This window comes from Garra rufa, chromosome 3 (assembly GCF_049309525.1).
Source record: "Garra rufa chromosome 3, GarRuf1.0, whole genome shotgun sequence".
In the NCBI taxonomy this organism is placed as follows: Eukaryota; Metazoa; Chordata; class Actinopteri; order Cypriniformes; family Cyprinidae; genus Garra; species Garra rufa.
In genome coordinates this window covers 8754298-8768796 of record NC_133363.1, presented here as the reverse complement: position 1 = coordinate 8768796, position 14499 = coordinate 8754298, and the positions used below count along the sequence as shown (strand labels likewise).

The following is a 14499-nucleotide window of genomic DNA, read 5'->3' as shown; positions in this document are numbered from 1 at the left end:
ATTATGTTCAGAGAAAAGAACACACTGTATTTCATCTCATCCCATCTGTGAAACATGGTGGTAGTCTCATGGCTTGGGCTTGTTTTACTGCATCTTGGCCAGGACAGCCTGCCATCATTGATGAATTCTGAATTATACCAGCAAATTCTAAAAGAAAACATCAGGACATCAGTTTAAGAACAGAGTCTCAAGAGAACATGGGACATGCAGCAAGACAACAACCCCAAACACACAAGTCATTCAACCGAAGAATGTTTAAAGAAGAACAAAGTTAATGTTTTGGAATGGCTGAGTCAAAGTCAAGGCCTTAATCCAATTAAAATGTTGTGTTCTTCTGTGCTCTTACTAAATTTTTCAGATTCGGAGCACAAGTGGTCCTAAAAAGAAAAGTAAGTGTTGAGAACTGCACATACGCGTCATTTTACTTGCGAGAAACGTGGCGAAGACTAACACGGAAGAGAAGAAATTGTTGAATAAAGTTTTATTTATTTATTTATTTTTATCACTGATTTCACATGGACTATTTTAATGATGTCCTTATTACCTTTCTGTGTTTTGAATGTGGTAATACCGTTGCTGTCTATGCAGCTCTCAGATTTCATCAAAAACATCTTAAATTGTGTTGCAAAGGTGAACAAAGGTCTTACAGGTTTTGAACGACGTCAAGGTGAGTAAATATTGACAAAATTTATAATTTACGGTGAACTATCCCTTTATATATATCTGTGACAAGCAGTGTAGATGAGTCAGTCTCTATGAAACAACACCTATCACAAAAATGTGAAGACCAAAAAACATTGTCATTTTGGAAGCATACAGAAAACAGAATATTGCACACTAAGAGTTGCCACATGGAGTTCTCTAGGAAAAAGAAAAATCTTGGGCAGAGTTCTGATGGTAATTTTTTATGGATGTGTGTGAGTCACAACAGTCACATGCATTGGTTCAGCAAGGGTCAAATCCAATAGGACCAGCATTTACTTTCACTGGACACTTATCAATCATCAGCCTATGTTTGTAACACATGGTTATGTTCCTCTCTCATTCCTTCTCTATTGTTTCTGTAGGTGGTTTCCCTTGTGCAGGTGCTCAGTGATCCATTCTACAGGACCATAGAGGGGTTTCAGGTGCTTTTGGAGAAAGAGTGGCTGTCTTTCGGCCACAAATTCAGCCAACGTGGCAACCTGACCCCTGGCAGCCAGGGCAGCGGCTTTACTCCCATCTTCCTACAGTTTCTTGACTGTGTCCATCAGGCAAGTTTATCCAAAGTAACCTGGGGTTACTTGCCTTGCTCAAAGCGATAATGACTGATAATGAGATCTTTCTTCTCGAACCAGCAGCCTTCTGATGGTTTTCATTATCTGGGGGGGGGGTGGAATTGTAGTGGTTAAAGATTTTGGGCTGGAAACCCAAGGCTGTAGGTTCAAACCACAAATGACTTAAGAACCCCATGACCATTGCGCATTTGCAGCGAGCAAGGCACCTTAACCCCAGGCTGCACCAAATGCGACTGTCCGCGTTCATTTTTCGTGAAGTGTCTGCTAAATAACAAATAACCAATTGCTCCATCTCTCTTTTTCACACACTGCCCAGAATCACTTCATAACTCGCGATCTCTCTGTCTCACGCACCACCCCTCTCTTGTTCCCACAATGCTTGGTCCATGAGCTCACAGCATTCCTGCAGCATCCAGCCAGAACAAGGAGGACGAGAAAAGCTCAGCTGTCAGAATGCATGCTCTAGCTTTTCTTTTGCAATCCCCATGGTGGCCGAGTAATTTAGACGGAGCTGCTCGTTCGCCACTTTTACCTCCTTTGAAATGATCGCACACAGATGGCGTTTTACTCTGCAGCCAGCATTGTCCTTGCTGAAGCGTTTCGCCGTCACCTCCCGACGTCGGCACGTTTTGCACAGCCGGTTAAAAACTGCAATTTTGGAGTTTCTCATCATTAAGTAAAAGGCAGGAAGAATTTTTCTCCCCCCAGAGACAACGTGCACCACTCCCAATGCGTTTACAGACATGTATTGTTTTTAGCCATATGTGATGAAATCAAGGCGTAGAGCATTTGAATGACCCAGTGGAGGTCCTCCAATGTTACAGAGCGCAGAAATATAGTGAAAGCATCTGAAAATAGAAGTGTCTCATCTTAGAGGCAGCTGTTGTTTTTGCCATGAAGTCCAGGTGGCCTCGAGTGTGAGAACTTTGCAAGCTCTTCTGTCTAGATCCTGTTGGCTGTACATTATCACATTATGTCCCTCCTGCTGCTGTTATTTTTGTATCTTTTAAATTCCCTTCAACTAATCATTTCCTGGGCGTTTACTAATGCTTTTCTTGAACTGCCGTCTCAGTGGTGTCCTACTCATATTTGTTAAATCGCTGTGGCCATGTAACGAGGCCAGAAAGCTTCTCCACCATGACGTTTTGACTTTCTCATTCCAGGTTCATAACCAGTACCCCCTCGAGTTTGAGTTTAATCAATACTATCTGAAGTTTCTGGCATACCACTACGTCTCCAATCGCTTCAAAAACTTCCTTCTGGACTCGGACTACGAGCGCCTGGAGCACGGTGCGTATGCACGACTCCTCACGTCGTCCTTTAAGAAGAAACACACATTCCTCAACAATGCAGCATTTGTCCTTTTGTATTGGTGTAATTATATTATTGTGCAAATGTTTTTCAGCTGTGTTCATCAAATAAACATGGCTTTGAATGGCTGTATAGTGTTACAACATACACGTGCAGTCTTGCTCAGAAGTTTTACCTACCTGTAGCAGCCTTGATGACCTTTGGAAGCGCTTCTTTAAAGTGCTGCTAGTCTTTGGCTTCTGATATTTTGTTTCACACCTTATCGCATTACTCTGCGTAAGGTGTGATTAACAAGTTCTTCTTTGTGTTTTCTTACTAAAGGCACATTGTTTGAAGACAAAGGAGAAAAGCAGTCCAAGAGAGGGATATGTATCTGGGAGTGCATCAACCGAATGCACCGCAAGAGCCCTGTCTTCTTCAACTACCTGTACAGTCCCTCGGAGACAGAGGTAACAAGTCTATCTGGGTGTGTGTAGAGGTACCAGACAGCTCTAATGGCCTTTACCCTAGAGCACTCTGTTTAGAAGTTATGTTGACTACCAGTCCCAAACATGTTGACGTCTTTGCCAGATCGCATTCGCACTGACGAATAGTTCCCCACAGTTTCAAAACAGTCTCTTTGACCTTATAAAGCAGTTTTGTGACATGTGAATCAGCTGATGACAGTCTATAAAAACAAAGCTATGGAAATGGAAAAAGTGCCCTATTCTCAAATCCAGGCAAGTTGTTTTTAACATAGGTATCTTCTCACTGGCAGTCGTCCCCTGACATGGTTTCAAAATGAGTGAATCAGTTCAGCGGTAGTGACCCATAACCCAACAAAAACATGTTTTATGCAGTTTAGTGAGAGCAAAGGGCCATGCGGGCTGTTTTTTATTTTCTTCCCCATTTCTGTTTTACAACCAAACACTTGAGACTGTGAGATTTTGAGGTTGGGAAAGAACAAGCGTCATGCTTCTTCTAAGTTAAGTGTGTCAGGCCTGAAATAGTCCAGTCAACAGAACACGTAAACAGCTAAATACTTGAATCCATGTATTTTCAGTCTTACAAACAAGCATTTGTTTATTAAGATCCTTCTATTATCTTTTGAAACCCAAAATAATATTTAAAATATTACTACGCTCAATATCTATAAAATCATAATTTATTAAGTACTTTCAATTGGGAGGTGGCTGTCCCGAACCCTAAACCCTCAATTTCAACTTTAATGATAAAGAAATAATTTTTGTATTTTTTTCTATTGCTGTTTTTAAAAGTATCTTTTTGATTCTTTTAAAAAGCGAAGTTTACATTTTTATTTAAACTTCAAGTCGCGCATTTTTCATGTCACTACACAGTGTGTGTTTTAGTCTTTTTTGGCAGAGACTGATTTGAACTAAATCCATAAATTTATGATTAGGAAATATTACTGTCCCCCCCCTCTATCATAGCTACAAGGTCTTATCATTTTGAGGTAAATGTGTTCAAAAGTCTGTAAAATCTGTGTGTAGGAACGTCACTACCGAACACCTTTTTTTTTTTTTTTTTTTTAGGTTTTATCCCATAGAACTGTCACTACCGAAACATGTCATCATTGCTTCAGTAGTAACAAAAGAAAAACACATAATAAATAAAAATAAAACACATAAGAAATAAACAAAATTTTTGTGATGTGACGTGGTCACTACCAAAACATGACTGACACTACCGAAACATGGAATGTTTTGTCAAAAATAAAGTTTGCTGAATTATCAACTAAGATGTTATAAAAGTTTTTGGTTTAGTGTATATTCAAACTAATGAATCCTTAACATTGAAATCAGTATGATCATCTTTTTGCCTTTTACGAAGAATAAATTCAAAATACAACAAATCTCATAAATTACACTTGAAATACTGTTAAAATTTTAATTGTTTTTGATTAAACTCTGAAAAAATGTACATAAAATAGCAAAAAAAGATATTTACAATGACGATGTAACCAAAATCTTAATAGGTCAATATAACCCTTTTAATTAAATTATTATTTCTACTTTGATAGTGACAAATTTGGGGAGAGGACAAATATTCCAAAACATTCGGAAAGTACAATATGAGAAGTAACTGCACAATTATTAGAAATGTGTACCCTGGATATTATACAATTGCTTAAATACACATTTTTTGCAACAAGACACATTTTATTGACGTTTCCAACTCTGACTTTGGACCAATTCTGTAGAATGACCCATTAACTGACCTTTCACAATCTGTTTTGTATTCATTCTGATTGACATAAATGCATGTGCATTTATGTAAACATGCATAATGGCAGAACAATACCTTCATAGGGTAAGATTTTTGGAAAGAGGGAAGTTGACTAATTCATTGGCTGTTATTTATTTATATAAAGTCAGAACTAATAAACCCAACAACTACTGATTTCTTTGTTTTCTCCTTAGGCGGTTTTGAAGCCACTGATTTCAATCCCCAATTTGACAACATGGGAGTTTTACACAGGGGAGACGCTGTCCACAGGTCCCTCTTACGACTGGTGTATGCTCGCTGTGCGCTCACAGAGCACGGACGAGTCAGATACCATTGCTACGACCAAGAGGAGGATCGTCTGGCCATGTTACAGCAGTGTCAGCCGTGCACAACCTGATGCCATCACCAAACTCTTGACTGTGAGTCTTTGTCTCTTCCTGGTTCTAACTAGGTTCTAAGTCCTTATCAGGGACATCAAGCGTCCTTTCTTCTCACAATCGAAGTGGAAATGTTGCGTGATGCTGTAAAATTACAGACAGTCACAAGAGTGACTTGTGGTTTTCTTTGTTGCATCGCACAGATGAAAAACAAAAAAAAATAATTTGAAACAAACCTTGTATTTTTTATGCCATGTTTTTTTTTATAGTTTTCTTTGTGCATTTTTCCAGTATTCAGTGTTTCTGAACTCCTCACAGCACAGTCTGTCTCTCTTCATCCATCACTCTTAGAAATAAAGGGTCCAACTGTGCTTTTTCACAATAATGCCATAGAAGAACCATTTGTCTTCCCCAAAGAAACTTTCAGTGAACAGTTCTTAAAAGAACAATTAGTGCAAATAATGTTTTAATCATCTAAACAACCTTTTTTTACAATAGAAAGGTTTCTCAGACGTTGAAGGTGACCTATTATGCAAAAATTAAACAGTTGTGTGGCTGCAGTGTGTGAAAAGAAACAGCCTATAATGGTTAAAATCCACCCACTCTATTTTTATAATCCCAATAAATCATCTCTGAACACACAATTCCAGATTTCTCCCTGAGACCAGCTATGTTGTTATTTTTATTAGGCACAGTACAATCAAATGACTGACTTTTAAACCAGATTCCTGTTCGAACATATAAGGCTGAACACCGCTACTGAAAGTTTTGTTTTTGCCGGCTCTTGAAGTGCCACATTCTTCTCAAAATAAGGGCTGAGAGCACCAGCTCATTTACTTTTTAAGGGGACAGACATAAAACGGTGCATTTTACTCTAAAAGTGGCAATTTTAACAAGCTATAAATAGGGCTGTGCAATTAATTGCAATCGCAAAAAAATCGTGATTTAAGCTTTTTCCTTATCTGGGATTGTTTAGAGCCCTTTAAAGCTGCATTAAAACTGCATTTTGTCATTTCAGACTCGGGGGCACAATAGAAATCCACTATATGGAGAGAAATCCTGAAATGTTTTCCTCAAAAAACAATTTAATTACGACTGAAGAAAGAAAGGCGTGAACGTCTTTGAGAAACTTAACCTGTACATGTTTGTTCTAAAAATGAACTTCTCCATTAAAATGTATTTGTATGTTCGCAGGACATTGAGAGGCTGGAGGGAGAACTGGGACAGCCGTCTGAGCTCTGGCATACCACGCTGGAGAAGGTGCGAGACAGCATCCAAGAAGACCTCAAACAGGATGGCAATGTGAGTGCTGCTTCTCTTTCCTCCTATTTTAGTCCTGCTTTGCTTCACAAATGTAGCCTCATCTGGCATTTCTTACTTACCTGTTGTGTTTTCCAAATTGTATACTGTAAATGTGCACATTGTGTACACAGTATGAGGCACCAGGGTTGGAAATTAAGTCAAGTCAAGTCACCTTTATTTATATAGCGCTTTTAACAATACAGATTGTGTCAAAGCAACTGCACAGTATTTAAACAGCACAATAGTGTGTAAGTAACGCATTATTGTAAACAATCAATTTTCAGTTAAAGGCAGTTCATCAATGAATTCAGTGATATCATCGTCAGTTCAGTTCAAATAGTATACGATATCGCTGGAAAGGGCCCCCCGACTAAGCAAGCCAGAGGCGACAGCGGCAAGGAACCAAAACTCCACAGGTGACAGAAATGGAGAAAAAAACCTTGGGAGAAACCAGGCTCAGTCAGGGGACCAGTTCTCCTCTGGCCAGACCAAACCAGCAGTTTGTACCAATGTCCGATTGTAGAGAACTCATCAGGTTCCCGTGGTGTAGCGCCGATGGCCGTCTAGGTTGGCAAGGTCTTTAGGGATGATCCATCTCTGGAGCTCATCTGGTTGACATCCATGGCTATTGAAGTCATCTCCAGGTGGTGATCCATGATCTAAGCTGGGTGCGGACTGGATCCAGGGGACTGCAGTGACCATCTGATCCGGATACAGGCTGGGTCTGGTGGCTACGGTGACCTCGGAATAAATGAACAAAGGCTTGTGGCAAAAATGCCACCAACCGGTGCCAAAGGGGCAAAAAATGCCCCTGCACAATTAAACGAAGTATTACGGTTGTTGCGATTAAAATGAAATGTGAAAATGAATGAAAAGTGTCAATTTGCGGAATTACTCAATTTTAATCACTGTTCTGAGCTGCGTTGAGATTTATAACCAATAAAACGCATTTCTGTTGAAATTAGAAATGCATTTGCCAATCAGAGGTGTTTAGATTAGAAGCACTGAAACTGCGCTGTCTTCTCCAGAAATTCTGATCTCTTGTCTCTTGTTCTTTAATTCTCTTAGCTGCGGAAACCGTCAATGTCCATCTCTGGTTTGGTCCCCACCTCCAACCTGCAGGCCTATCAGCGCCACTCCATGTTACACCTACCTGACAACGGCCTCGGAGAGGACAGCAGCCCCACTGCAGTCAATGGGGTTAATCGCAGAGCAGCCACGCTCTACAATCAGTTTACCCCAAAGAATGAAGACAATAGGTAACAATGATAGACAACACATTTGATATTGCTTAGTCTAACTTCATCAACAAAGCAAACAAGCCATCGTTTTATTGTTTATACAGGTCATTTGAGGGCATCCTGTACAAGCGAGGGGCATTACTTAAAGCTTGGAAAGCTAGGTGGTTTGTTCTGGACATAACAAAACATCAGGTGAGTGGTTTATTACATTTTTGTATTTTGGTTTTACCTTCGTTCATTCATTTATTTGTCATGAATTTTGTCTCTCTGTAGTTGAGGTATTATGAGACGGATGTGGACACAAGCTGTCGTGGCTTCATTGACCTTGCTGAAGTGGAATCTGTCCTGATTGCCACACCAACTATAGGAGCCCCCAAACACATCAGTGAAAAGGCTTTCTTTGATGTACGTATTACACCAGTTATTGAAACAATACAGGTCTTGAGTATCAGCTCAGAATTTTAACCCACTAAAACGTACAAAAACACAAAAATAATTGCATAACTGCTCTAAAATTTTGCATATTTTTCTAAATAAAGGATTCCCTTTTGTCACCACCGAAACAATGGTGCCATGTTTCGGACGTGACTGTTACGGTAGTGACAATTTTAGATTCTTTTGGACCTAGCTCAAAGATGCTAATCAGCACATGCTAGCTAACACAATTCTGAACATTTGTACACATATAAAAACTAGATGTTATGGAATAACTCCCAAAAAGTGTTTAATCATAGAAAAATGGCGTTTGGTAGTGACATTCTTTAAAGTTACACACAGATTATTATTATTTTTTTTTACCTCAAAATGATGGGGCATATATCTACTCACCATGTAGCTATGAGAAAGTGAGACATAATAATTTCCTGATCATAAAAATTAGTCTCAGACAATAGACTAAAACATATACTGAACATAACATAAAACATAAACATATGCTGTGACATGAAAATGCGGAACACATTTATTTTTTACATAAAGTTTCATAATAAAATTATATATTTTTAAAAACAAGAATGGAATAAAATGCAAAAATTATTTCGATATTTGAATATTTTTGAAAAAAGTTTAAATTTAGGAATTGTTTTAGGAAAAGTGTTTGGGACAGCCAGCCACTAAACGATTATTTTTTTATATCTTAAGCTTACTAATATTTTAAATATTATTATGGGTTTCAGTAGATAATAAAGGGATCTTCTTACATCTAAGATTTGAATACTTAAATTCTTTTTAAATGTGTTTTTTTAATACTTAAATGCTTTTTAATTGTGTGTTTTGCTTGTGGGACAGTAGTTTGCACATATTCTGTAGAATGGTCCATAAGCAACCAATCACAGTTTGCTTTGTTCAGCATCATGTTTGGTGCATAAAAATGTTAAGTCAATGTCCCTACAATTATAGACCACCGTGCAACCAATAAATCATTCAAGAAAGTTGTGCAAGTTTACTGCAACAATGGCAAATCCTGTAGAATTCAATCAGATGATGACAACTTCAAAACTCCTGAAGACCATTTTGTGAAGAAAGAAAGACATGAACATCTTGGATGACATGGGGGTACAGTACCATGTCATCCAAGATGTTCATGTCTTTCTTTCTTCAGTCGAAAAGAAAACATTCCAGGATTTTTTTCCATATAGTGGACTTCAATGGGGATCAACGGGTTGAAGGTCCAAATTGCAGCTTCAAAGGGCTCTTCACAATCCCAGCCGAGGAATAACGGTCTTATCTAGCGAAACGCTCTGTCATTTGGAAAGGTCTAGGAAATCTCAGAAAGTTCTTTTTCTGTATGCTCTGGTTCAAAAAGGTAAAGTTAGGGAAAAAACCCTTCATTTTCCAGAGTTCGTGCAATGTGCTGAAAGTACTTGAATTGAACTTTTTTTAAATTTAAGGCCTGGAAAAATCTTGAAAACAGCAATATTCCCGAAGAGGTACTTGAAAAGTGCTTGGATTATTGAAAGAAAATGTATCTATGAAATAGGGCTGCACAATTAATTGCACGATGTTGTGAGGCACGTTTAGTCAATGAAGCCGGTACTTTGATTAATTGTAAATCTCCATCACGTGCGTTCAGCTGGAGCGGCAATTAATACACAGAGCCGTAAATCACTGACTAGCTACGACAAATTGCGCTCAAAATCGCAATCGCATTTAAAATTGTCAATAATCACATATTTCATGCAAAATTCACTCAGTATCAGCTCAGAAACAATCGAGCTAAGCAAGTTGTAATACAGACAGTGTCGTGTAAACATGGCTGAAGATGCAAAAAGAGGATCAGATGAACCAAATCAGTTGAGTCACTTATGCTGGAACCGCTCTGATTGATTCAAACTTGTGACTTCAATCATTCATTTCAAGAAAATCACTAGCAAAAACCAGATCAAATTAAAAGAGCCATTCATTTTAATTTTCAATTTGTAACGATTTTTTAAAAGCATGCAGTGCTGGACAAAACACTTTTCAAAATTCTGAAGCAGTTAAACCATTGCGACGCAAAATGATTCACTGTTTCGAAATCATTTGTTTCAGATCGGGACTTAGATTTGCGTATCGCAAATCATTAATTTAGTTTGAAACAGGTTTGTGAATTGAATTATTCAAATTGAATGATTTGCGATACGTGATTTGAAGTCCCATTCTAAATCAAATGATTCATGTTAGACAATTTAGGTCAAATTATTTGCAATCCGAGTCCTGATCTAAAATGATTGTTTCAGAGCGTGGCTCGTGCTTCATTTGATTTAGATTGGGACTTCATATCAGGATTTTGGAGTGATTTCACAATTTATTTATTTTTTTTTTCAGATTTTTTTCCTAAACAGTAGAAAAGATCAAACCATTAAGGCCGAATAGTTATAAAAAAAAAATGAAGAAAAAGTAAATTATACACAAATACAAATCCCTTAAGAAAATGAACCATGGTTTTAATATAGTAAAAGTGTAGTATAATTTGTAATAATTTAGTAGTAATACTTTTTTATGTACTTTTTTATCTATTTCTCCTTTTTTTAGAATTTGAAATAGAAGTTAGATCTCTGATTGAAGTCCTTGGAAAAAAATAGTGCTGTACTAACCCTGATTTTCTCTAGTCTAACTTTAAAATCTTCTGAAATCATTGTTTTACCTTTTTTTTTTGTAAAGGGTGTTTGACTTTCTTTGCACGTTCACTTTGTAAACAGTACTTTTTCGCTCTGAGTCTGTACTTTTGGTACGCGTGACATTTCCAACATGACTACGTAAAGTATGAGGTTGGGCTGGTGCAAGGTGAGTATTAGAGGTTAAAAACTATATATATGAATTTACTTTATTTTATTATTAGAAAAAGTCCAATATATGGAGAAAAATTCTGGAATGTGTTCCTCAAGAACCTTAATTTCTTTTCGAATGAAGAAACAAAGACATGAACATCTTGGATGACATGGAGGAGAGTTAATTAAAAGGAAATTTTATTTCTGGAAGTTAAATAATCCTTTAATATTTTTAAGTAAATAAAGTAGGTATCATAAGGGCTAGTACTAGCCATGTAAAATAAGGTTGGTGAATGTTTGGTTACTATCGTCAGCATTTAGGACCAGGACTATCAATTACTATACATGACACTTTGACGAATAGAAACTTTGAAAAAACAGCTTTTTTGAAACTGTAACATTATAAATGTCTTTACTATCACTTTTGATCAATTAAATGCATCCTTTCTTAATAAAAGTACATAAAAATCTCCATTTTTCTTTGTCCCTGCAGCTGAAGACCACTAAACGGGTGTACAACTTCTGTGCAGCAGATGCTCAAAATGCCCAGCTATGGATTGATAAGATCCAGAGCTGCATCTCAGATGCATGAAGCGTTTTTCTTGAACGTGACTCATTCAGCACCACCTTTCACTGCAGGGAGACTCACTGTGCAATTAGTAGGACCATAGTAAAGCCTTCAGTGCCTGTCGAAAATCCAAAAGACTTCTGAAAAACACTGCCCCATTCACCTGTTCTCAAAAACTTGATCCTGAGCTTCTGTTCAGGTGACTGGTGAAAATGATGCAATGCACTACTCTGACTGACATTTGCTGAACAAACTAAGACAAAGCAATAGCACTAATCTTAAACTCGGGGGTCAGTACAGTAGTGACAAGAGGTGTGTTCTGCAAAACAAAACAAAAAATACTGTTGCTGCTGTTAACATGCAAAACAACCACCAAAATCTGACAAATGTTTAGAAAGATGCACAATGTGTAAAAGGCAAACGATTTGCACTTAACGATATGCACTCCGTACAAAACAGATTTTTACTGACTAGAACAACTAGGCTAAAGGCATTAAGTTTTAACTGCATAGAAAAGCTCGGAGCAGACAACATTATGCTCTAGTGTGCAAAGTATTTTTATATATATTTGCAAAAAAAGGTTTCTTTTTTCCAGTATGAATGTTATACTCCTGCATAACAAGAGTTGTTGCTCTGTAAATTATTTTTTAAACATTAAAAGTGTCACCTGCGTGTTTTTGTTGAATGGAGAGTCTTATGTACATATATTACATTTCCAGCTTTTATATTCTGCTGACTATGCTGTTAAAGATGTTTTTCTAACCTTTTAGTCTAACTTGAAATAAACACTCATATTTATACTTAATTACAGACAATTTACGGACCAAGAAAAGCACTTCTTGCCTGAGATGGTTATAAATAAGCCGTTGTGTTTGAAATGAAGGGACGAACACTATATTTCTCCGTTCTCTGTAAGGTTAAATGTGATGTTGATGGCTTTTTGAGGCACTATTGTTTTATCCATTTGTTTTGGTAGCGTATGTGTAAAGTTTTAAGAGACATGAAAAAAAATCAGACCACGTCTGTTACTGAACCTAAAATGACATTACTGTATGTACAATACTTTGTGGTGCCACTAATGTTTCTGGTTTGTTTACTGTTTTTGGTTATGTTTTATTTTGGGCTTTGCTGTTATTTGAAATAAATCTAGACAAGTTGAATTACTTTTTGTGACTGCGTGACTATAAATTTCACAAGCTGATGCATCCTCAAAATACAACATTTTTACTGGAGATGAGGCAAAAATGTTAAAAATGTAGGCTTTCAGCAATATTGGGTTTTTTTAAATGTGTCAGAAGAAAATTATGTTGTTTCATAAACATTCAGATTTTGATACAACATACATTTACAACCATCTGTAAAGCCTAAAGCAGACTTGACAGGCATAGAAAGTTGGCTTTGCAGTCTGTCACCAACTTTGGACACTGCATGTGGCGTGAGCATTGTGACATCAAGACAGAATATTAAAATAAATGTTTTCATTTGCATTTTATTTTTGTATTCTATTCTATTTAGGCCTGTCACTTACAATTATTTTGGTAATCAAGTAATTGGGCAATTATTCTGGCGATTAATTCGAGTAATCGGTCGATTATTTTGGCATTAATCAGTTTAATGTAATGTTTTATAGTACCTTCAAAAATACTTAAAATACATATGGGTCAAAGATGTAAAATGTTCAAGGGCTGCATCCAAAAACCCAAAAAAACAGCTGACTTGCTCCCTCACTGCCAATTACTTTGTAGGTACATTTTTGCATTAAGGTACCTCATGAAACGGATTTTGGACGGTTAGTTAGAAATAAACATTTACACACAAACTGACCACCAAACGCAAGGTTTACACATCAAAGGCAGTGAAGGATACATCTATGGTGCCTTCAAAAATAGATCAGATGAAGGTATCTCATGAGACAGGAAGTAAAGTTAACCTTGGACTCGGACATGTCTTTATGCCTTTTCTGCCTTGTAATGCATTTTTCAGTTTTCGGATGCAGCCAAGGAGTAAATCGAGTACTCAGACTGAATCAAGGAATCATGACAGTCCTAATTTATTCTAGGATTCTAGTTTTTAATTGCATTCTTTTCCATAATTTTGGAGTGTAACAGAGTATATTCATACAGAATAATTGCATAAATGCATTACTAGCCCAGATGGACAAGTGTCTGTTTCATTTACTAGCTTAACTTCAATTATCTTCATAATCAAGCCCTGCCACTGTATTTCTACCACTGCCATAAAGGGTTCTGTAGTGGCCATTAGAGTTAACAGTTTTTTTCTTTCAGGTCAACAGCTGTTCAGCAGTGCAGCAGTTCAGTAAGAACAACACACAGTCCATAACTGTCAGTATGCTTTTAGTTAACTACCTTAATAATAACACCTTAGGTTAAACAGCACTGACACGTGGAAGTAACTCTATCAGCCTCTTGAGTACTGTGGATTGTCACAGCCACAGTAATGCAAGCACACTTTTATGTGCCATGAGACAGGACAGCATGCAATGTGCTGACTAAACTGCGGGTTTGATCTGGCTTGCTCTGATGTACCAAAATGTAATTTTGGAGTACTTTGTCAAAATCATTTTACATCCCGGACCCCATATATAGACTTGAAACTAGAGGCAATAAATTTAGCTCCACTGCAGATGTTTCAGCACTGTTGCTCTCATTAGCAATTGTCATTAAGCAATACTAATGCAAGTTGCATACTCATTAGTTCAACCTAAAGCTTCTGATGAATTGTATCCACTACAGCCTTTAAAAGGTATTCATATTACACTTTGAGAGAAGTTAACCTGTGGCAAATTCAAATGAATGGGTTTTCTCTGGAAAGGCACACATGTCTTAATAAAATGTCTAACGGCTGAAAATGCATATCAGAGCAAAAATCAAACCCTAAGGTCAAAAGAACTGCCTGCAGAGCTCAGAGACTGGATTGCGTCAAGCCACA

At 37.3% G+C, this 14499-nt stretch overlaps 1 protein-coding gene across 3 annotated transcripts in view; it reads left to right on the top strand.

The window, feature by feature from the left end:
* LOC141330873 (myotubularin-related protein 13-like) overlaps nt 1–12710 on the top strand; it is a 202736-nt gene extending 190026 nt beyond the window's left edge. For all 3 annotated transcript variants that reach the window (XM_073835655.1, XM_073835654.1, XM_073835653.1), the window contains 9 exons: nt 1068–1253; nt 2441–2567; nt 2910–3037; nt 5009–5233; nt 6386–6493; nt 7562–7752; nt 7839–7926; nt 8008–8139; nt 11476–12710. In XM_073835655.1, the coding sequence (XP_073691756.1) occupies nt 1068–1253; nt 2441–2567; nt 2910–3037; nt 5009–5233; nt 6386–6493; nt 7562–7752; nt 7839–7926; nt 8008–8139; nt 11476–11574 (1284 nt within the window). In that variant the 3' untranslated portion in view covers nt 11575–12710. The remainder of the gene's footprint in view (nt 1–1067; nt 1254–2440; nt 2568–2909; nt 3038–5008; nt 5234–6385; nt 6494–7561; nt 7753–7838; nt 7927–8007; nt 8140–11475) is intronic.
* Nucleotides 12711–14499: the final 1789 nt, after the last annotated feature.